This window comes from Phocoena sinus, chromosome 16, assembly GCF_008692025.1.
Source record: "Phocoena sinus isolate mPhoSin1 chromosome 16, mPhoSin1.pri, whole genome shotgun sequence".
NCBI lineage: Eukaryota > Metazoa > Chordata > Mammalia > Artiodactyla > Phocoenidae > Phocoena > Phocoena sinus.
The window spans coordinates 77,164,783-77,188,338 of NC_045778.1; the positions used below are offsets into that span (position 1 = coordinate 77,164,783).

The 23,556-nt window shown below is 54.0% G+C and overlaps 1 protein-coding gene across 8 annotated transcripts in view; it reads right to left on the reverse strand.

Moving 5' to 3' along the window:
* The window catches only part of CHST15 (carbohydrate sulfotransferase 15), a 100,635-nt gene that overhangs the window by 9,558 nt on the left and 67,521 nt on the right, over positions 1-23,556 (reverse strand). For 6 of the 8 annotated variants that reach the window (XM_032609214.1, XM_032609215.1, XM_032609219.1 and 3 more), the window contains exons 6-8: positions 16,077-16,233; positions 9,960-10,107; positions 4,858-8,242 (exon numbers count right to left, since the gene is read on the reverse strand). In XM_032609214.1, coding sequence (XP_032465105.1) covers positions 8,052-8,242; positions 9,960-10,107; positions 16,077-16,233 — 496 coding nt within the window. In that variant the 3' untranslated portion in view covers positions 4,858-8,051. The remainder of the gene's footprint in view (positions 1-4,857; positions 8,243-9,959; positions 10,108-16,076; positions 16,234-23,556) is intronic. The other 2 variants (XM_032609220.1, XM_032609221.1) reach the window with 2 other exon arrangements.

Sequence of the window (23,556 nt, forward strand, 5' to 3'; positions counted from 1 at the left end):
GATTATCTCACGTGGAGGCGGGAGTAAACAAAAGATCTCCATGGTGACCGTGGCCCCTCATTTGGGATGTCCAGCTGCCCCTCGGAGATGTGGAGGGCAGCTGCCACTCCCCATTCCTCAACCACGGCTCCAACCCACAGCAGCAGCAGCGGCGGCTGGCCACGGGGGGCCACAGGGGTCCCCTGAACAACCTCAGAACTGGCAGGATGGGACCAGCCCGGGATTCCCGGGCTCTGAGAAAGCCTCAGACGGTGAGACGGAAGGGCCCTTGGAGCAGCTGGTCCCACCTGTTCAACCTCCCAAAAAGTCAGGGGCTCCTCCTGAGGGTCAGCACACACGCAGCTCAGCTTCCTCCCATCCAGGTGGACACAGGACACAGAAGGGATGCAGTAAGAGGGCGGCAGAGGCCAGGATCGAGTCCCTGCCCAAGGGCCCCTGCAAGACTGGGCACCGACGGGGTGCCGGGAGGTGGGGTGGGGTGCTGTCTCGGTCAGTTCTGCTGCTTCCACAAGAAAATGACCTTGAAGAGGCCACCTGGCCCTGACCTCGTCCCCAGTGCGTGTGTCGGCCTCCCAGCCCAGACCGTCCCGAAGGTTCCAGCAGCCCCCTGATTTCACCTGAGGCTCTGCCTCCTTAGAAACTCAGAGACTTCAGGGACTCAGAGGTGAGAAGTGCAGGTGAAGACTCGGGCCCTGGAGATCAATAGCCCTGAGATCAAGGACTAACTCTGCTCCTTAGGGGCTGGGGGCCTGGGGCTCGTTGTTTGGCCCCTCTGAGCCTCAGTTCCCCCACCTGTGCAATGACAGAACCAGAAGAAAGATAGGACCTCTCTCCTAGGGTGGTGGTGAGGATCTAAGGCAACACGTGGAGCTGCACTGAGCCCGGGGCCTGGCGCTCAGCATGTGCTCAGTAAACAGCTAGCACCCGTATTACTACTGTCACCACTTACACCGTAGATACCTCTTATCCAGCCCCCCCACTGACAGATGCCTGCCTCCTCGTCCCCTAGGCACCCTTGCTGATGTTCAGGGCATGCTCAGTGCTCTCCAGTCGATTCTGAGTTTATTACAAGTCAGTTATGTTTGTTCCCAAGTCTTTCTTATGCCAGTTGTGCTTGATATTAGAAATATGTGATTTAATAAATATTGAAACCAGCAGTTCTCAAACTGTTAAGAATGAAGACTCCTTTACACTCTCAAAAATTATTGAAGATTCCCAAAGAGCTTTTGTTTAGGTGGTTCACACCTATCAGTATTTACTATATTAGAAATTAAAGCTGAAAGAATTTCAAAGCCCAAGCACAGTCCACCAGGCATCAGAGTGGGCCTCAGCCGCTGGAAATTATCACTTGTACATCATGAGGAAATGAGGGGATAAAGGGCGAATGAGGTCTTGGTGTGGGCATGCAGAGTCTTAGTTTTGACTGGTGGATCTCCCCAAAGGGCCTCGAGGGTCACCCTCATCCTTGGACCACACTTTGAGAACAACTGATGGAAACAAATGAAATACAAGTACAAAACATGAGCCAATCTCTAGAAACCAGGTCAGAAGCTTCGGAAAGTCCCAGCACACGAGGGAAATAACCACATATACGACGGAAGACCGTTTTCAGAGGCTTCGCAAAGGCCTTCCTGTTCTCAGGCCCCTTTAGAGAACCGAAACCGGAAGCCAGCGCTGATGCCTCGTGATGCAGTTTCAGCCATAAAGATGACCCAAAACTCCAACGGGCAGACTTATGTTTGGGCCAAAGGCTTTGGCCCTTTTATCAAAAGACAGACAAATTAGTGTACTTTAAATATTTTAAGTAAAAATAAAAGGTTTAAGAAATGTATGCGTGGTTAAGTAGGATTTACAGATGCTCTGAGAAGTCTGGCCCAACCCAGCCCGTCCTCCCCAACGCGGACACCAGCTGCACGCCTCAGCCTGGCCTCTGGCCATGTGGCCTTTGGCCTTCCCACCTCCCGTTTCACGCAGACTGGGCTCCACGAATACGTGGTGAAAGAACCAGTGAAAGAATCACTGAATGAGCAGACGACCAGCCCCCACCCACCCTAATGCCTGGCCCAGCGCCTTGTGCAAAGGAGATGTTCAGAAAACCCTTGCTAAAAAAATGAAATTTTGACTCTTTGCAGACTTTCTAGCTGAGTATGTCCCCTGGTGCCTTTGAGGCCCACAGGAGGGGCTGAGCCCAGGGTCAGACCATCCACTTCTGATGTGACTCTGAAGCCCCCCGCTACAGCCAGCCCGAGGTCCTGTGAGGCCAGCCTGGTCCTGTGAGTGGAAGGCTTAGCCGGCCAGGGCAGGGAGGACGCCTCTGGCAGCAGAACTCTCAGCTGCGAGACTTTTCCGGCAAAACAAAGCCATGTTTATTTCCCTTTGTTTTCCCTAGAAGCCCCAGTCACCACCTAGATCCCTGGATGGGCAGGTCTGCGGAAACCTCTGCCCCAGAAGACCCAGGAACTGCTGCCCCATCCTTAAGGGGAGATGAGATGAGAGCTGACAGGTGAAATGCAGACAGGCTGCTGGGGATGGGAGCCTGATGGGGGAGTGGGGGGGATGTCCGCTGTAGGACCATGGTTAAAATCATTGACTATGAAGTTAAAAAGTGAAAAATCTGAGTTGACATTCTGCTCTTTCTGGAGATCGGAGCTGTGTGACCTCAGGCAGGTGTGTAGCCTCTCTGATCGTCACTTTATACTTTCATGTACCATTGCCTCGTTAACTCTCAACACCCATTCATGAGGCCCATAGACCTGCAGATGTGGAAGGGACCCACAGTGGCCCCAAGGTTATGGGATGGACACAACCCAGGCCTTGAACCCAGCTCATCTGGCTCAAGGCCCAAGGCTCACCCCTTCCCCACACTGTCCTGGGGGAACCGAGTTTGATGGGTGCAAGTCAGACTGTCCCTTTTAGGAGAAGACTGGTGAAGAAAGATGGCTCATGACTCCAGGAGAAGATGCTGGAAGTCTCCCCATCTCGATTCCCTGGACCCAGCCTTTCTCGGCTCTGTGAGAAGGGACTTGTTCAGGGAGCTGAAGTGCTGGGTCCCCACTACCACCTCAACGTGAGGCCTTGGGAAAGTCTTGAGACTCAGAGAGGCCCAGGCTTTGGACTCACCTACTTCTAGATCTGACCGGGGCCTGATCTCAAAGGGGCTGCTCAGAGCACACAGAGCCGGGGGTGCACCAGAAAGCCCCAGGAGCCCCAGCGGCCTCCGTGTTCCCTGTGCCACTGTACCCATGGGGTCCTCCACCGTGGGAAGGGAAGACCCCTTCCTACTCTCCTCTGTGCCCCAGACTCGGAGCTGGGCACCCACAGAGCAGGGCGGTCACACGGGATGGACCACCCTACTCCTTGCTTCGCCCCAAGCGTGCGGGTAATGAGCACAGGTGCAGTTTGGGTGGGTCCTGGGCCCCTGGCAGGAAGACTCGGACACTCCCAGGTGGTGGCCGAGGAGAAACTGTTCTTCCTCAGGGGCCTGCTGCAGTCACTGAGATGCCACCACTTCCGCCTCTGTGGCGTCCTCGTCACCTGCAGGCTCTCAGGACAGCAACCTGCAGGCCTAAGAGACCCAGGACCGCCCAGCCTCCGCCCTGCCACTCAGAACCTGAGCAGGGGCAGTTCTGCAAAGGATGGGAACCCCGAGGGGGAGGGGCGGGAGGGCTAGAGACAAGGGCCAGGCTGACGGCGCGGGGCTTCAGGAGCAGGGACAGGGTCGAGGTCGCGGAGTCAAGGCCAGCTCGGGGGCCATCAGGCACGAGCACTGAAAGTGAGGTTGGAGGTTGCCTTCCAAAGGCATCCCTGGAACATGGGGCCACGAGGCCACTGGCCCCTGAGGCTCTCTCAGGGGCCAGCAAACATTCTAACCATATTTGTAGTTTTCACAAGCTGCTCCCTTGGGAGCATAACTCACTCAGAAACAGCTGACCTGGAGAAACTCGAAACTGCCCATGTGGCTTCTGTGGGTCTCCTGAGGGAGAAAAAACCCTATCCGGGCCTGGGGCCACCACTTGGCTCACTCGGGAGAAGCATACAAAACGACAACTTGCCGTTCACCCTGACCCCCTCACTCCAGTCACAAGGTCCTGCCTGGACAGGAAGATTCGCCATCTCAGAACAGATGTGTCGGGAAGCTCAGCCCTCTGCTAGGCACTCAGACCTGCGTGGGCCCCTCAAGGCACAGCCGAAAGGGACAGACCAGTGGGCACCCACTCCATCCTCTGACTGCCGACCAGCCTACTGGACCCACCCCCCTATTGCTGGCTGAATAACGGCTCCCAAAGATGTCTGCATTCTAATTCCTGGAACCTATAAATGTTACGTTATCTGGCAAAAGGGGCTTTGCAGATGTGACCTTGAGATGGGGAGATGATCCTGCATTAGCATCCTATGGACCCAGAGTCATGGCAAGGGTCCTTGCAAGAGGCCAGAGGGGGAGAAGCAGAGAAGGTGACAAGACGAGGGAAAGAGTGTCAGAGAGAGTCTCAAGGTGGAGGAAGGGGCCACGTGCCAAGGAATGCAGGCGGCCTCTAGCAGCTGGAAAAGGTAAGGAAACGGATTCTCCCCAGAGCCTCCAGGAAGCACCAGTCCTGCCCACCGACATCTTGACTTGAGCCCCGTGAGACTGAGCTTGGATCTCTGAGCCCCAGGCCTGTGAGGTAATGGCCTTGTGGTGTTAGGTTAAGCCACGCGGTCTGATGTAACTGCTGCAGCTAACGTAGCTCTGCAGGCAGCCCTGCCAGGTGAAGCTCTGGGAAAGTGAGGTCTTTAGCCTAGAGTCTCAACAGGATCTGCCCACAGGGAGAGGATTCTGGAGCAACAGAAAAATACCCGCCCACACACAAGGCCTCTCACCGCTTGACGAGGCCCAGGTTCCTCCAGCAGTGCGTGGCCTTTGCTTCAATTCCCAAACGGAGTCATCTGGGGAGAGGTTATTCCGAGGGGAGGTTTACACGAAGACGGAGGTTATCCTCGTCAGAACGGTCCCTGAGAGCTGGTTCCCGAGTCAGGGCGGGAGGTGGTCCCACAGCAGAGAGGGTTTTGGACAGGCCCCGGGGGAGGGAGTTGTGCCATCAGCCCTCCAGACTCACCCGTCTGTCCCGACCCCCGTCTCCCACCGGCCGCTTCTCCTCCCAGGCACAGCATCTTCCCTGCTGAGTGAAGCCGTCCCTGGCTTTGCCATCAAGAGCTGGGGTCCTCCTCATTTCCAGGTCTGGACCCACCAGCCCCTCTTCCCCCAGCACACAACCCATGGGGGGCAGTGCTGGGGAGACACTCGCCCAGGGTGAGTCTTCCCAGAATTCGGGGACCAACCCAGGCTCCCCGCTGCCCCCAGGATGGCCCCGGCTTCCAGAGCCCCGAACTTGAGAGGACCTCATCTCTCAGGCTTGTCCTGGCTGCACTGGGGGCCTTGAGCGTCCAGTGACAATGCCGTGCACCCAGTGACACCAGGGGTCTCAAACTCGCAGCCCCCAGGGGCCAGGTAGGCCCCGGGAATGAGGGCAGCAGCCTGCTGGGAGTCCGGGGGTCACCCAACCATCAAATCTAAATGTCTGAGGATGACGTTAGGTCCGTCTGTGGGTAGGGCTGGACCTCGCCGCCCTGACTCACGCCCCTGGCTGGCCTCACAAGGGCGTCCGTGGTAACGTCTGACCTCTCCCGCCTGCTCTACTCTCTCGCACCGTCACCACGTGCGGCGGGTCCCCTGCGTACCGGGTGCACATCACACGCAGGTGAGACACAGAACTGCTCCCGTGGTTCATTCACGCACAGTGGACACGGCGGAAACCCCCCCCCCAAGTGCTCTGACGGCTTATGAGGAAGGGCATGCACCCCCGGGTCCCAGTCACAGGGGTCCACATTTAATTATGTTCAGTATTAATAAACGTACAGCATAACAGTGGTTCATTAACATACCTTACGCGACTAAGGGAGTACAATTTGATACAACCCGATGCACAGCTTTGGGGACACAAAGGAACTTCCAGACCGGGTCGTGAGAAATCCTCCATTTCGCTTTGGTTTGGGATGACAGGCTCGAGGACCACGGCTCGAAAGGGCAGCTGTGCTGTCACCAAGAGTGGGGCCTCGAGTGAGAGAGAACAGAGGAAAGCAAAGGAACAGACAGACAGCCCTTTGGAGAAAGGCCCCTGGAGAAACCGGGTCTGCACGGCGCTGATCGGCACCAAGGGATCGTCTATAAAAAGATCTGTATAGTAAACCAAATAATATTGGAAATAAGACTTTCAGTAGTGCTTCTGTAAGAAGCAGAATTACGTTACACGTTCACATGCACAGGGGTGCGTAAGAAAAGTCCTTGTAATTACAGTCGGGGCCGAAGAGCAAAAATCTGGGCTGAAAGTGACAAGCGAACTGCAAGAGAAATCAATCCGTGAAGGGGTGTGTCCAGAGCGGAGAAAGCTGACCAGTAACAGAACTGAAGGGAGCCCACTCAGAAACGCACACACACACACCCACGCACACCGCACCTGCACGGCAAATAAATACACACGCACATGCGAGTGACGTCCCCTACGGCACCTTGTGCTCAGGCCAGGTTTGCCTGCTGGCTGCTGCTCCGAGGGCCACCAGGAGAGAAATGGGGGCCTGTCCCTGAAAGCGGGTGTTCAGGCCCATGGCTCCTTCACAGCAGAAACAGCCCGGCCGTGCCATTCAGAGCCCTCCATACGCCTTCAAATGGGCCGAGCACCCCATCTCCAACGGCACTAGGGCTGAACAGCTCAGCAAATCCTCACTCCCACGACTGGCGGCTGGGCGTGCAGGCATTTGCATTCTCTGGCTGGTGTGCATCCGGGACCTCGACTTGGGGACCTCTGCTTCGCAGAAGCGTCCCTTGACGACCACGTGCAAAGCTTGGTTGGGGTCCCGCCTGGGGCTGCGTGCAAGGACTGTGTTCAATCTTTCCCATCACCTCCAAGTAACAGCAAGACCTTCAGCCCATCCAACAGTAAACCAGGATGCCAAGTGGCCCAGGAAGTTCTGTCAAGGACACAGCTCCCGGCATTCTCGTTCCAAATCCCAGCACAGCATGTCTGGCCCAGGCATAGCTCACGTGCTGTGCTTCCGAATCAGAAAAAAGCATCCTGCAGTTCGTTGAGTGAGGAAGGACCTCTGTCCACACACGGCGGAGAATGTGCTAACAAGTTCACTTGGGAGGAAAGGCAGAGCAGCGGAGCCTGTCGCACCCACAACTAAAACCTCAAACGGCTGCGGTTCTCTGAGGACCTCAGATGCACGGCGACGGCCAAGATGCCCAGATTTTCCATCAGTTCCTTCGAGGTGCTCAGTCTGGCATTAACAGCAAAACTTTCCCTTCCGATTTTAAACTGAAGTTATATTCCAATTAGAAACTGAAAAAACCCTTGAGAAAACATCTAAAGGGCCAGAAAAGAAAGCTCCAGCCAGTGAAACGTAGAAAGTGGTTTGTTTTAAATGTGTTCGTTTTCTGTTAAACATAAGTGAAGTCCACAAGGCCAGAAGGGGAGGAGGTCCCAGACACGAATGTGCTACCAAAAATCGACTTTTGTCTTTGTTCTCGTCAACAGTGAAGTTAACAGGGTTTAAATCTGAAGAGACGGAAGGGCTGACTTTGGGGTAAAAGGGAAAAAAAAATGAGAGCCTCCATTCTCTGCCAAAATGAGGTTAGTGATCCAAACAGAGGGTTTCGAAGCTGAATGTATAGTGTACGTCTGGCCAGCCCCGGGGCGGGACCTCCACCCAGAATTGTCAAAGCCCAGACTCCACGCTTCCCTCCCGGCACCCAGCCCAGCGTCCGCCGGCCTCACCCCGGACCCCAGCCACTCTCGGAGCAGAAGGGGACCCTTTCCCAAGTGGAATTTCCAACAGCCTCCATCCGAGGCTCGGTGAAGGCTCCATCGCCGGGCTGTTTAACATCACAAAGGAAACTCTGAATTGGTTTCCATAAACGTGGGCCGGGGAGGGGTTTTCTCCAGGCTCTGAGCGAAAGGGTTCCCCACCAAGAGAGATTTTCAAAGCATGGAAATCATGGTGGCAGCGGGAACCCGGCGTCACGTCTTCTTCCACAGGAAGGCCTCGTCGGCGAGGACCTGCGCCAGCCGGGCGTTAAAAGGCCCGTAGAAGTCCCGCAGGAGCCTCTGTGTGACCGGCCACATGGGCCCCAGGTTCCGGTCCTCGGGACGCCGCGCGTTGGATGCGGGGCTCTTGGTCATCAAGGCTTCTTGTTTCTCACTTAAGGGCCCTGGAACACAAAGGAAAGAGCCTATGAGGCAGGAGGCAAAAGAAACTTTGAGAAAATCCCAGCCGTGCTTCCTGTTGAGACAGGAGTTTCCCATAAGAATGTGTTTGGAGGTTCAAATTCTTTGGCTGGATCCATTTCTGAGTTGCTGAGGGTGGAAGGTGGAAATTCCAGTGCGAAAGAGCAGAGATTCTGTGGTCCGGTGTGTTACCCCACCCTTGGAAGCAAGGCTGGGGCTCTGGGGCGCAGTTTCATTTCCAACTGCCCGTAAACGGGAGCCAGCCTGTCCTTGGGTAACTGGGCGACCTGCCACACACAGTCCCTGCACGTAGCCTCTCCTGCTCACCAGCCACTGGAAGTCTGCCCCCACTGCTTCTACTTCAGGCCGATGCAAAGGGCCTCCTGATGGGGCCGTATTTCACCCTGTGTGTCGTGCTGTCAATGGCCACGGGGGAAGGGGAGAGGCCACCTGTGCCCAGAGACCCCCACTGGCTGAACCTCCACCTGCAGCAGGCACATCCATGGGGAGAGGCCTCGTGCTGCCCCCTGAGGCTGCCACTTCCACCCTCAGCCCTCGGGACCGCAAGCCTCTCACTCGCTTAACCCCCAGGACCACTGCTCAGCCTCTGTGTCCCGGGTCCTCGCGATCAGTCTGAAGTCCTGAGCCCATGCACAGAAAAACGACATCCCAGTGTCCTCGGGTTACGTGACAGGGAAGGGACAGAACTGGCCTTACTGTCCATCTTAGGGATTAAAGACAAGCTCATGAATGTGACAGAGTCTACAGGTGGCCAAATCAAAGAAAAATGGTTCTAGGCCTTAAAAGGAAAAAGTAATCACACTCCATCACGTTACAAGCTCTCCAAGGAAAGGAAAAAGAAAATCAAATGACAAAAGGGTCCCGAGTCCCAGTGGTGGGCAAACAGATTTCAGGAAAAGTTCAATTAACAAAATTCCCAGGCAAGCTCGTGAGACAGGGCCGTGGGGGCTTCTGGGAGGAATGTGCAGGATGCTCCAGCCTCTCCAGTGGTCCTGGGTGCCACCTACGGGGGAGCACCCTGCACCCACGTACACTCCTCTACCAGCCGTCACCGTGGCCAGCAACTTGGCCTGCTGCCACAAAGTGCCCCTTGGGACTCAGGGGGATGGTCTCCTCTGGCTGGGGGCAGGCTCCCCTCCCTAGAGGCCCAGGAGCCCAAACCCAGCCACAGGGCTGTGCCTCCAGGGGTTCCCAGCAAAGCTGAGACAAGCACGGACCTGTCCATCCCCCCCGACCCCCAGGCCCTGAGGCCTCTGCGAGACGGTCCCAGGAGCCCAGACACCCTGTCCATCCTTAAGGCGCAGCTCACACCCTCCCTTCCAGGATCGCTTCAGCGGCTGGGCCCCCAAGTCACGTGTACGGACCCACCGTGAGATCGCTAACCTCCCCCATGTCACTCTACCAGTTACTCGGTTATTCGAGCCTCGGCTTCCTCCTCTCCCTCCAGTGAGGGAGCTCCCAGACGAGAGGCCATCTCTTCCTCCCCAGAGACGGCTCCCCACACCATGCGCAAGGCCCCGTGTGCACGTGGTGCTTGACAAACAGGTACTAACTGGCCTCCCGGCTCAGCCCCGCCCTGCTCGGCTCAGGGGTCTGCGTGGGACGCGGGGAGCGCCTCACAGAGCCGGTGTCCTCGGAGCTCGCGCCCTGCTCCGTGGGCCTCCAGTGCGACATTCATACCGAGGCTGAGAAACTGGAAGACCCTGTGCATGGTGTACTTGACGTTAGAGGCGTGGTCTTCCAGGCGGAGAATGAGGAACTGTTCTTTATTAAAGACCGTGAGCCAGTCCAGAAGGTACACGGCGTACAGCCCGACCTGCAGCCTCACCTAGGACCGAAGAAGGCAGGCGTTAGTTCAGGGGTAATTCCTCCGACACCAAAGGCGCTTTTCCAAACGTATTACACACGTCATTATAAACCAACAGTGAAGAGTTGTCCCAGCGAACAACTGCCTTCAGAAGTTGGATTTTTTTTTTTTTTTTTGGCGGTACGCGGGCCTCTCACTGCCGTGGCCTCTCCCGTTGCGGAGCACAGGCTCCGGACACTCAGGCTCAGCGGCCATGGCTCACGGGCCCAGCCGCTCCGGGGCATGTGGGATCTTCCCGGACCGGGGCACGAACCCGCGTCCCCCGCATCGGCAGGCGGACTCTCAACCACTGTGCCACCAGGGAAGCCCCAGAGGTTGGATTTTAAATGTCACGTGTTCTTGCTTCTCCATGATGGGTTTGGTGCCCCCCGCACAAAGGATTCCCACCCTCAGGGTCCCATGCCATCCTCAGGTCAACCCCGCAGGTAGCTCCACACCACTTCATAGTGAGGAGTAGGGAGAACGGAGAGGCCAAGGTCATACCCACCGATGGCGCAAATGTTCTTTGCACATATCCCGGCTGCCTCAGCTCCTGTGCCCAGCGCAGCACAGCCGTGAGAAACGGCGGCAAATGCTCCAGCAACAAGCCCCGAGAGGGAACAGCCAGACGCCTGGCGCCACACGGACGTCCATGACCTTGAGTGTGTGAGCACACCCCAATATAAGCAGAGCTGTACGAAGCCATCCCTTTCCGCCTACGCATCGGGGTCCATCCTCCTCCTGTACCTTGTCTCATGCCAAGCTGCAAGTATGCGTGGTGAAGCGTGAACCTGACCACAGAGAGGTCTGGCCCTTGTCCTCGGCTCCTGGAAGGTGATCTCTAGGCCACCTGGAATGTCCTGCCTGGTAAGGGTATCTTGCTGGCCTCGGGGGGTCTGGCCACTGGACAGTCTAACAGTGTGAGTTATGATGCGGGCTCTGGGCCATGCAGTACCGGCCTGACCTCCAGGAGGGACTGGACAATAAAGGTCGGTCAGGCAGGTACTACGTGAGGGAGCCTCAAGAAGTGCTTGGGACACCAGAGGCTTGGGTGGGCTTCCCTGGATGGCAACACTCTGCGTGGATCATCGCACGTGCTTCCTCCCTTGGCTGAGTTTAGTCTGTGACCCTTCCCTGCTGTAAACCGCAACCTCGAGTATAACAGCCATCAGCGTGTCTTGTGATTCCTTCTAGTGAATTACTGAACCCGACAGTGGTTTGGGGGACTGCACCCAGCTTGCACATGGAGTCAGAAGGAAGAGAGTCTTGGGGACTGCTCCCTCTAACTTCAAAGTGGGCTCTAAACTCTTGGCAAGGCTCCAAAAAGGAACAGGCCCTTCCCTTTCTGCTCGGAGGCCCCCCTTCTCCGGCACTCCCACCCCTGCCCCTACCCACCACGTCCTCTGGGACCCGGCTCCGTGTCCTGCCTCTGGCTCTGCCTCACTGTGGTCTTCCCAATTGCTTCTCATTTGCCCCCGTCTCGTCTCTGTTCAGGCCGCATCGGCGCCTGTCTGGCACTGTCACAGCCCCCTGACTGGCGCTCCCACCTCTAGTCTCTGAGCGTGAGCTTCCCACGCCAATGCCTGGCCTCGCCTGGCTCTCCACGTGGGGCAAGTCCCTGGTCTGACTGGACTCCCGGCCCACCCCCTCCCAGTGCCCAGTCTCAGTTCCTGCAGCCGACACTTTCACATCCTACTTCCTCTCCTTCCCAGCTTGACCTTGAGCTCCTCCAGGGCGGGGACCAGGCTCTTCCATCATCCCAGCCGCAAGTGGCCTGCGCCCAGCCACTCACACTGAACGCGGTGGCAACAATAAGACGCTGAAACTCTTGACAAAATAGGTACAGGCACTAGTTTCATCTCTTGCTAGTCTCACTCCATTTCATTGTTTTTCTAATTGTGTGGGAGGTGGTGGAGGAAGAAAAACAATTAGAGGGGAGAAGCTGTCTCCAAACTTCATTAGCTGTCTACAGCCCTCAGGTTGTCACTACCTTAGACACCAGCTCAGGAAAAGACGTCAAGCTGGACCAGAGCTAAAGAGAAGATGAGCACATGCCAGCCTCGGAAATAAATACACGCGTCGCCTCCAACACAGACAAACCGCTATGAGACCGTCTCCTTGTTAAGCCAGCGAGAGCTTTCTGGTTCTTTGTCAGCCTCGCAGGCCGGCCCCTCCCAGGGAGGACCAGCCTGATGAGCTTTATATCTTCCGGGGAACCCGCCTTTGCTACTCAGAACCTTCTAGAAGGAAAGGAGCTGGGAGTTTGCGGCAGGATGAGGGTGTTTTAAAGTAGCTGCAGAGGTCCCTGCACCTGTCCACGGGTGACAGTATTGCCCTGAAAGCGGGTCTGTGTCTTCGTGGGGAGAGCCCCCTCCCCTGGCCCAGGCCTCCAGCAGCTGAGTCTTCTCTCCCAGGAGGGCTGGTCCGGCAGCGGAGGGGCCGTTGGGGGCAGGCAGGGAACAAATCTGGGGGCTCTTCAGGGGAAGAGAGGTGGGGAAGCCTCCCCTGGCCCCCTGAACACTCCATCCTCTGGCTCACTCCAACCCCCAGCCCCCTTACCAGTTAAGGGAAGCGCCGCTCGCCTCGAGCGACAGTTTACAGTGTGCACAGCGTAAGTACCAACAAACCTAAGACAGCCACTCAACACTTCTTCCGCACCCTTCCCCAGTACCGGCCAGAGAATCAAAATGGAATGAACATAAAAAGGTTATTTAGGGGAAGTGCCCGGTACATTTAAAATTTTAAAACACCAGAGCGGAGAGAAGCCTTTGAGGTTACCTGCTTCAGCCGGCTCTTGATGGAAAAACCAACCAAGGCCCAGGGAGTGCGGGGTCCTGCCTGCCCAGGGTCAGCGGAGAAGACCCTCCAGAGCCTGGTCCTGAAGCCAGGTACTTGTGCTTGGGGCCTGTCCCCGCCCCGTGCTGGGAAACAGCTAAGGAGCCAGTGCAGAGTCTCCCCTGACAGGCACATGCCAAACCTCTCTGGTCCCCATTAGGGATTTGGTTGGAACTCTCTACTCAGCCTCTCCACTAGTTTCACAAACTCCCCGTTCATTCATTCTGCAAATAATCTAGTGCATCCTGCACGCCAGGTACCCTGGTACGCAACGGAGAGACGTTGCTATGTAACAGACGTGGCCCCTGGCCACGTGGCGCTTGTAATCTAGTGGAGACAGAGCCAAAATGGTGAAGAAACAATGATCTATAATCGCCAGTTGTGACACATGCTGTGGGGAAATGAATAGTGTGGAGAGAGAGAGAACAGAAGGTCAGATTGAAGCCAGACCCGAAAGGTGAGGAGTCCTGCAAAAACCAGGAGAAGCACGTGCCGGGGAGGGGAGTGTGGAAGGCTCTGGAACCAGGCTTCTCCAGGCCAAGCACAAAACATACCCACCTGGAGGGCTGTTAAACAGACTGGACTGATGGGCCCACCCCCAAAGTTCCTGATTCTGGGGTCTGAGGCTCGACCTGAGAGTTTGCATTTCTGACAAGTTCCCGGGGGGACAGATTTTCTTGGTCCAGGGAGCACACCTTGCAAAGCCCTGCTCTGAGGCACAAGGACCTAGCAGGAGAGAGCGTGGCTGGAGAGCAGCAGTGGACAGGGAGGCAGGGGAGGTGGCCTGGAGGAGGTGGACAGGTGGGCGGGGCGGGCTCGTGCGCTCAGGGGCCACAGGAAGGCAGGGAAGGTCTTAAGCGGGGTAGCGCCCCGCTCCACGTACGTATGAAAAAGATGGGCCTCCCCGCACTGTGGTTGAGCTGGGATTCACAGCTGGAGGGAAATTCGCTTCTCTCATCCCAGAAATGAAGGTTCACCCCGAGGAGGAGGGTTTCCGACCGCTCTTGCCTTCCTGGCTCTTCCCACTATGCAGGAGCTCTCCAGGGACCGAAGGGTCACGGCGATCCGCGTGACCTCACGGCCCCGCCATCCTGTCACTGATCCTGCCCTGGGGTCTCATTCTGACCAGAGATGCCTCGTCATCCTCAGCAATTCATGGAATTGAATTAAAAAGCACGTGCCTCCCGCCGGTTCAAACCCTCCTTTTTAGGAGCCAGCTAGGGAAGGTGGAAATGCCGTGAGCCTCATCAAAGGCCATGGGACCTGGGATTAAACCCTGAGCTTGCCCATCACAAGCTACGTGACTCTGGGTGGGAGAGTTAACCTCTGTGAGCCTCTGTGTCCTCATCTGTAAAATGGGCTTGGATTTCAGGGAAACGGAGAGGACCGAACAAGATGATGCCCTGCAAGGTGCCCCTCATCCTCTCTCTAGCAGGAAGGACAGAAGTTAATCACTGGGGACACCTCTAGACCCTGATCAGCCTGGAGACAGCACCAAAGGAGTCCACATGACAGACCTTGCTAAAACTAGCCCTTATTGACCACTGGCTCCCACCTACATCTGCCTTCCCACAATTTGCCACCCTAGAAAGTCAAAGTCCTTTTCCTTTGTCTTGTCATTTCTCTACATATTTATGGTTCTCTTGTTAAGACGCTATATAAGCCCGAGTTCTAACCAACCACCCATCCGAGTTACTCATCACCGGGGCTCCCGTGGAGATGTGCACGTGTGCATACACATGTGTTAATAAACTTCTGATTGCTTTTCTCTTGTTTATCTTCTGTCAGTCTAATTTACAGGGCCCCGGTCAATGAACCTGAGATGGGTAGAGGAAAAGGATTACCTTCTCGCCCCCTACATGCGAATGAACTACCACTCTCTAACCCTTACCACAGCCTAGTGAAGCAGTGCTATTACCCCATTTTATGATGAAGCAGCTGAGTCTCAGAGAAGCTAAGACAACTGCCCAGAGTCAGCTGCCCGAGTGGGAACTGAACACACACCACTCTCTGGCTCCAAAGGCCACTCCTTCTACCCCACACCCCCAGCCAGATTCTGTGTCGATCCTCTGTGTGCGTAGCAGGACAGCCTGGAATCCTACCTACGGCCTCTGTGCATCCTGCCAGATAAGATGGCCTAGATAATGAGGAAGAGGGGGTGAACCCTCTTGACTTTGAACCCCACCGCACCTGGGGGTTCCCAAGCCTCCACCTCAAGCAGATCTCACCACATGGCACGCTCAGCAGAGCAAGGCTGTGAACCAGGCTCCGGGGCAGGTGACATATTAGCTTCGCTGAAGAAGGCTTACCCACTGCGGCGAACCTGCTGAAAAGGCACTTAGGACAACCCCGGGTGCTGTGCAGCAGAAAACCATCCCTTAGCTAAACCGCGCTGGATTCACCATTAACAGCTTCTTGTGCTTTAAAAAAAAAAACGGGCAAGAAACGTACAGCTATATTCCTGAAGGCAAACCATCCCTTAGCTAAACCGCGCTGGATTCACCATTAACAGCTTCTTGTGCTTTAAAAGAAAAATGGGCAAGAAACGTACAGCTATATTCCTGAAGGCAAACCATCCCTTAGCTAAACCGTGCTGAATTCACCATCAACAGCTTCTTGTGCTTTAAAAGAAAAAAACGGGCAAGAAACGTACAGCTATATTCCTGAAGGCAAACAAGAACAAAGAAAAAAGGGATCAATGGAAAATATGTTTCCATTAAGACCCTGTCGGAGACACTGAAAGTCACTGGTGGGTAATTTTTTAAACCAACAAAACAATCCAGCATTGGAGAGAACGCTCTTAAGACAATCAGAGAGTCGGTCTGCCAATCCTAATTGCCGGGTGTGCTTTCCTAAATGCGCCCTCATTCTCTCGCAGAGGGAGGAGAGAGCATTGTAACTGGGAGATCGGCGCGGGAGAAAGCAGGGAGCCAGCTGAAAGGGTCCGTCAGCTTTTACAGTTTTTACATCCATGAATATTTGTTTTGCATTAGCCACCGCTCAAAGGCACGGGGAGAGGCATTTGCACATGAAAATGCTTCTCTGTTTATCTGCTAAGATCCCGATGCACAATGCCCTCGCATAATAACCGCCGAGCAGCCCCTCCGCGTACGCACAGGCATGGCGTTGTTAAGAGTGTTGTTGTAGACACAGGCGCGCAGTGAATAACCCAGCACGCAAGTTTCAAACAGCTGCAGCGCTTCTGTCACTTTCTCATGGAAGTCATCCGCAGATTTATTCGAACTTGCAAAGTAGAGATAGTCTGAGTACAACCTGTGAATAAAACAAATGGGTATCTTTTACCACCGGGAATGTGAAATCTCGACATCTGAGTGACAATGGAAATCTACAAGCAATTATATGGCCTCATTTGGTTCATTAAAACACAACCATTCCTCTCGCCACCCCCCGACCCCCCGCCCCACCGCCCCGGCAGAGAGCCACTTCCTACCACCCTGGACACCCTCACCCATCCCAGGGCCACCCGCTCTCCTGGCCCCAGACAAGCCACCCGTAGTTTCTGTGGTTTATTTTTTTTTTTTTTTGGTTCTTTCTAGGCGCCTCAGGCCGTGACTGTTTTCACAGTAACAGTGAACTTCAAAACACCAGAATACAAAGACCGTACAACAGCAGAGAGAGGCCGTGAAAATTTTACGTCCGCTCCGGTTCCTCTCTCCTCTGCCGGCGGCAGTAATAACGGAACAGCTGTCGCTCTCCCCGTATTACAATTCCGCGTGAAATTCCCAGCCCTTACCACAGACTCTGAACGTTAAAACAAAAATTATGAAACGTATCTTTCTAGGTTGATAGGGACCTATTTTTTAACACAGTGTAAAAATACCCCCATGTACGCATGCAGAGTCCACACACATGGATCTGTTCACACAAACCCCACCGCACGTATGTAACAGTGTTTTCACACAGGAGCAGACAGCGTCTCTCTTTGACCAAACTGTTCTCAGGTTCCTCTGAACCTTTTTCCCAACATGGCCTTGAGTTTTAGACTTCCTTGTGGGTCTCTGTATCGCCGAATTTCAACAAGAATCCTGCTAGGTCCGTTTAGCCAACCTCCCCCGCCCCCCGCCTTACCCCTGCTGTTTCTTCTTAGTAACTTCCCATCCACCGATCCACATCCTCCTTGGCTATAAATTCCCACTCTTCCTTGTATTTGGAGTTGGCCACGATCTCGTTCCCCTACTGCAAGACCCGACCACAGGGGTCCCTGCACCTATTGCTACAGCCCTGAATAAACTGCCTTTTACCATTCTTTAACACGAGTCAGAATAATTTTCTTTCTCTCTTTCTTTTCTGCAAATCTTCTGAAAATATACTTTACTGGACTTTCAACATTACAGATAGATACTTTCTTTTACCACGGGATAATTCTTTTCTTATATCAAATAAACAATAAGTAAAACAAAGCAAGTTACAGCACTGTAACGAGCGCAGCCTTGTTTTAACGTTTTTGGCCCCAGTTTCCCCTGTGGCCCCAACTTTTGATGCCCAGGCCCGCTCTCTCTCCCGTACTCTAAGTCATAGCGGGGACGCGGTGTCTAGCATTAAATTCATCTGTAAAACAGGAGTACTAATTGTGCTTTCCTCGTGGCGTATAAACAAGATAATCCATAGAAATCCCAGGGGTGACCCTCGTTATCAGCTTCTTATATATCCTTCCGGAAGTTTTCCGTGCACAAACATATATCTGCATATTTTGTAGTTTTTTAAAACATAGATGTATCAGGTCATATTGGATGGGATCAGTTAATGTATCTATTATTACGGCACTCCCCTATTTATTTAATTTGGGGGAATTTTGAACATCCGTAAAAGTAGATAAGATAGTACATACACAGCAGCCCAGTATAAACCTTATTCCATTGTCACCCAGTAATTTTTTCTTTCTTTGTTTTTTGGGGGGTGGGGCCATGCCACATGGCCTGCGGGATGTCAGTTCCCTGACTAGAGATTGAACCTGGGCCACAGCAGTGAAAGCACCAAATCCTAACCACTAGACCACCAGGGAACTCCCCAGTCTTCTTTTTTTTTTTTTTTTTTTGTGGTACGCGGGCCTCTCCCGTTGCACAGCACAGGCTCCGGACGCGCAGGATCAACGGCCATGGCTCACAGGCCCAGCCGCTCCGCGGCATGTGGGATCTTCCCAGACCGGGGCACGAACCTGTGTCCCCTGCATCGGCAGGCGGACTCTCAACCACTGTGCCACCAGGGAAGCCCCCCAGTCATTTTTTCTATTAACAGAACTTCTGAGTTCTGTTGTGAGTTTCCTATGCCCTTTTCTCCTCTGTTTCTGCAGGCAGAGAGGGTAAGTCTTTAACTTTTTTTGCTTTTCAAAAATCACCCCTTTGTTTCTGTCTTATGCCTTTTTCTTTTTTTTTTTTTTTTTTTTTTTTTTTTTTTTGCGGTATGTGGGCCTCTCACTGTTGTGGCCTCTCCCGCTGCGGAGCACAGCCTCCGGACGCGCAGGCTCAGCGGCCATGGCTCACGGGCCCAGCCGCTCCGCGGCATGTGGGATCTTCCCGGACCAGGGCACGAACCCGTGTCCCCTGCATCGGCAGGCGGACTCTCAACCACTGCGCCACCAGGGAAGCCCTCTTATGCCTTTTTCAATGCACACCCTCTAGGGCCCCCCACTGCTCTGCCCGACACCCTCACACTCAACCCCCAGCTGCCCAGACACCAGGCTGATTCAGACTGGCTCCCTGCTCTGTGGTGTCACGTTTCTCTCTTTCTCAGCTCCATACTTTCTATTCTGCCAACTTCTCCAACCTATAGCTTCCCTCTTTCCAGGGAAGGAAATTCAGCAAATCGTATTAGGTACCCACAGGTCTGGGGATTGTAGATGTGCACCGCTGATTGCACCCAGGGCTTCCGTCGTGGCACTCAGCCAACCTCACCCCTGCAGAGACGGCAGTACCTTTGGTGCACAGGTCAGCTGCAAACACTCCTTCCCCAGCACCCCTCACCTCTCGCTACAGCTGTAGGCGTTTCCAAAGATTTCCTAAAAAGAGCAGAGCTTCTCAGGGACCAGACTGTCTTCCCCTCTGGCGTTTGGCACAGTGCCTTCTACACGGCCCTTTAGAAATCATCCACTGCCAGTGTCCACAGAGGACACCTCTGAGAAGTCTTGAGATGTTTGGGATCTGCTCACAGATTGCCTAGAATCCGAACACACTGGAAAGTGTCCGTACATCTCAGCCTGGTCAGCCAAACCTCCAAAATGACTTGCTTCAAGACTAGTCGTTAGAGATGCTCAGGTGAGTAGATCCTCCCCCAGATCCATGTTCACCCAAATACAGGACCCAGATGACACTACATTTGTCCCCCCATTACAAGTGTCCCCCCACATTGGCTGTGCTGTTTTCCCCCTTCAAAAACAGGACCTCCATCAAGACAAACATGGCACCTGTCACTGCAGGGTCGGTCATAGGATAATCTAAAAGCTGATGGATAAACGCCAAAACCAGATTTGCATGGACCTCAAAGTGCAGTTGAGCTGTACGCAACCGGGCACCTTGTGGCAATGGGTCTGATGGAGGTTTCTTCTGGCTCACACATTTCCTGTGAGTACTGTCGATATTACGACTTTGCCCAAGAAAGACGCCTCTGAAGCTGTCATCAAAATCTGTGCCTAATTGGAAGTCCAAGTCCAGAGTTCTTACCAAGGACTCCCACACAGCTATCCAAATTTGTTGGCAGAATTGGAATTCTATCACGTAAACTGCCACTTAAGAACCCAACCCTCGGCTCAAGCCTTCCATGCTGTTTATTTTGTGGTAATAACATTTCTTATAGGCGTGGGGCTCATGAATAAAACAAGAGCCTCTAAACCTGGCTGAATTTTAAACACATAGTAACTTCATGAAGAATATTAACTTCATGAAGAAGCTTTCCATACAATTTTTAGAGATCAAGAAGTAATTCTAGGGGACAAACTGGGACGTGTTCAATGGTCCAACCAGGCCAGCCCAGGCCCAGCAGGGTGAAAATACTGATCGTCATCTGTTTGGGGTACAATGAAATGAACTCAGGACCCCACCTTCTGTGAATCAGGTTCATGGCCAGGCCCACCTCCTCGGGAGGGTGACGGGAGATTTCTCCTGCCCCTCAGTCCCCCAGAGACCCTGGATCTGCCCTCAGGGTGGGTGGTGGGCTTCCTAGAGCCCACACACATGCTGGGATGCATGTCTGTAACAAGTCCTTCATGCCCTATTTGAGCAGGGACCTCTCCCCTCCCCCTCTCCCATTTGGATTCTATAGATTTCCCAAAAGATATGCCCAAGTCCTAACCTCCAGTACCTGCAAATGGGATCTTATCTGGAAATAAGGTCTCTGCAGACCTAATTATGTTGAAGACCTCCAGATGAGATCATCCTGGATTTACGGTGGGCCCTAAATCCAAGCACCGGTGTCCCTATAAGAAGAGGCTTGGACAGGGACACATGTGAAGGCATGTGAAGGCATGTGAAGACAGAGGCAGAGACTGAAGTGTTACCTACAAGCCAAGGGATGTCAGGATTTCAGAAGCCACAGGAAGCTGGGGACCCATGGAATGGATTCTCCCTCAGAGCTTCCAGGAGGGGCTAACCTTGCCAGTACCTTGATTTTGACCTGTGCCCTCCAGAACCATGAGACAATAAGTTTCTGTTGTTTTAAGCCACTACATTTGTGATAATTTGTTACAAGAGCCCCTAAGAAACTAGTCCAGATTCTCAACCCTGATTCCCGAGGAGTCATTTTTGCCAGCCCTCTCTCCCACCCTGAGACCCTAGAAGAGTGACCTGTGTGTACGGGAGGACGATGGCCATGTGGACGATTGCCATGTGTCTTCAATGAACCATACTATGATTTCCCCACAACTACTCTCTAGAGAAGAGTCAGATAATGACCTTGGATTAGTGCAAAGCCACTTGGACGGGCTAAAACCATTCAGAAAACGTTGAGAAGGACAGCAAACATATCATGAATAAGTATCCAAACGGACCTCGAAACGCTAGAGTAGGCATGAAACGGAGGAGCACCCTAGGGTCCTCGCCCCCCGTGTCCTCCGCCTGCCTTTTGTCTGTGGAAAAACTGTAGCCGAAGAATAAGTTTAATCAGAGAAGTGAGAAAATGCAGAAACAAAGGAAAACAGTCAAAGGAGACCAAATAATAATAGTTTAGTCATTAAGCATAGTCAAGGACCTTTAGTTCCTCCTCAAGGGCTACAGATCATATTCTGAGCCACATCCTGCGAGCTGTCTTATAGATACTGGAACCCTCACCAGGTGGAGGAAATTAACTACATGGTGACCGGACTGTAGCCACGACATAAGCTGCCACAATTCCGAGAACTGGCCTCAAAGAAATGGAAACAAACCGACCCTGGAACTGAAGATTAACTCTACCTAAAACAATCGAGATGACGCTGGTCAGACCACCGACGACCGATTTCAAGATGACTGTCAGAGCTGGCTGTGCTGCTTCTGCACGCAGCCCCCTCCCTCCGTCTATAGAAGCTCTTGCCCCCTGATTGTTGGGGGAGGGGGAGTCAGCCTTTGGACAGGCGTCCGCCCTCCCCCACCCCGCTGGTTGCCGGCATTCAAAGTAAAGCAAACTTTCCCTTCCACCAACCTGGCCTCTTTACTGGCTTTCGAGCAGCGAGCAGCCAGACCCCCCCTTTCAGTTACAGGCACACTCATGTAACAAGTGGAAACGTAAAGAAATCAGCCTAAGTGTCCACATTTGAGTCTTTAAAACCAACTGTACAATGATGAAGTAGGGGAAAGAGGCCAACCTGGAAAATGCACAAGGGGTTTAGTTGACATAAGTATATAACGAATCCTCACAGAACTGCAGGGACACTGACGCGACTCCAGGATGCATTAACAAAGGTATGGCATTGAGAATGTGGGAGGGCGTTGCTTCCTCCACCCTGGCGGGTCCCAGCCCCAAAGGACACTTGCCTTCAGTGCTGGCTGACAAACAGTAAGGGGGAAGGGGCCGTTCCATCTGGAGAAGCAGGACTCAGCAAGAAGGGTGCCAGCTTCAACAGCTAAAAGGGTATTCGGAGCTGGGAGAAGACATGTCCCAGACTCCTGAAGGACCGACCCTAGGTAGAAGGGCCAGGAAGAAAGGCTGGTTTGATCCCGTCCAGCATGGCGGGAGCGGCCCCAGCGGCAAAGGTCAAGGCTGCAGGGGCTGAGAGCTCCTTGGCTGGTGAGGGCCAGCTGACCCTGATCCCTGCCCCCAGCCCTGAGTTTTGGTGCTGCCAACCCCCCTCCTGTGGGACCACCTCATCTTCTGACTCTCAAACCCTCCCAAACAGATGGGTGTTATATGTGGCCAGAACTGTTTCCAACAGCAATTCCAAATATAAGTCCAAAGACATTCCAGGCCTCTGTGCTGCGGTTATTTTGAAGGCCGCTGGGGTGGCCCTGGGACGGCAGGCCTGCTCATGGGGGCGAGACGCCTTTTCTGTCCGGGGCAGAGGTCCCGGGACCCCAGCATGGCTGGGAAGGGGAGTGGATGTGGCAGGGGCTCCCTCCACCTGGTGCCTCTGGAAGGGATCGCGTCTCTTCCCAAGGGAACAGAGGAGTGGCCATCAGTGAGCTTGCAGGTCTCAACATGTAAAATCTTGGTGGTTACCCAAGGTCACAGCTGAATGCACCCAACAGTGACAGGGCACTGCTCTGAGCCCAGGTGAGCAGAGATGGGTGTATTGATCATCCGGAAAACAGGGGCAACCACTACTCCGTGGGCCCCTCCTCCAGCCGGGCTCACTCGAGTGCTGTACAGGTTCAGCTCCCAGAATCCTCTTGGTGTCCACCCGCCGCGTGCCTGCTCGTGGCCACTGAGGGCTGCCCTCCCCCGGCCCTGTGCTCGGCACTGCACGTGCATCCTCCTTCCCTGTTCATAACCAGCCTTTGAGATGTGCACTGTCGTTACCAGTCTTACAGAGCTTCCTAAGGTCATGCTGCCCAGGAAGCCTCAGGGTTGGCCCCAAACCCACCCAGGCCTGCCTGACCCCAAAGCCCACTGACCCAGCAGGACCTGGCCCAGCCTCACAGTTTAGGGATGTAGCCAAGTCAGCAGCTGACTTGAGTGGGGCACTAGCCAGCTGATGCTCTGGGGGTTTTGTTTGTTTTTAAGATTTTATTGTTTTAGGTGCAGAGTGATTTGGTAGCAAGAGTCAGTTCTGTTACAGAACTACTCAGTAAGTTACAGGAGACTGAAGAGCAGTTGCACGTGTAATAGAGCAGCAAACATTCAGGACGAACAGGAGTGGCACTGGCGTGACCAGGAACAACATATGCGTTTACGGAGCACCGCACGGGCATCTAGAAATCACAGCAACAACAAACAGAGGTTCAGGTACCTGTCACAGTTTCCGTCCTCACTTCCTGACCTTTCATCACTTGGATAAGCTACCATTCATTGGTCACTGCAAATAGTTCATTCGATTTTACCCGTCTGGCTCTGAGAGGACAAGGTACATGTTGACCAGCCTTCCCTCAAGGCGGGGCCCCTGCAGGTTCCGGCTCGTGTGTTACTTGTTCAGTGAGACCACCCACTGCGGCGGGTTTCTCCTCCTTTTGTGAT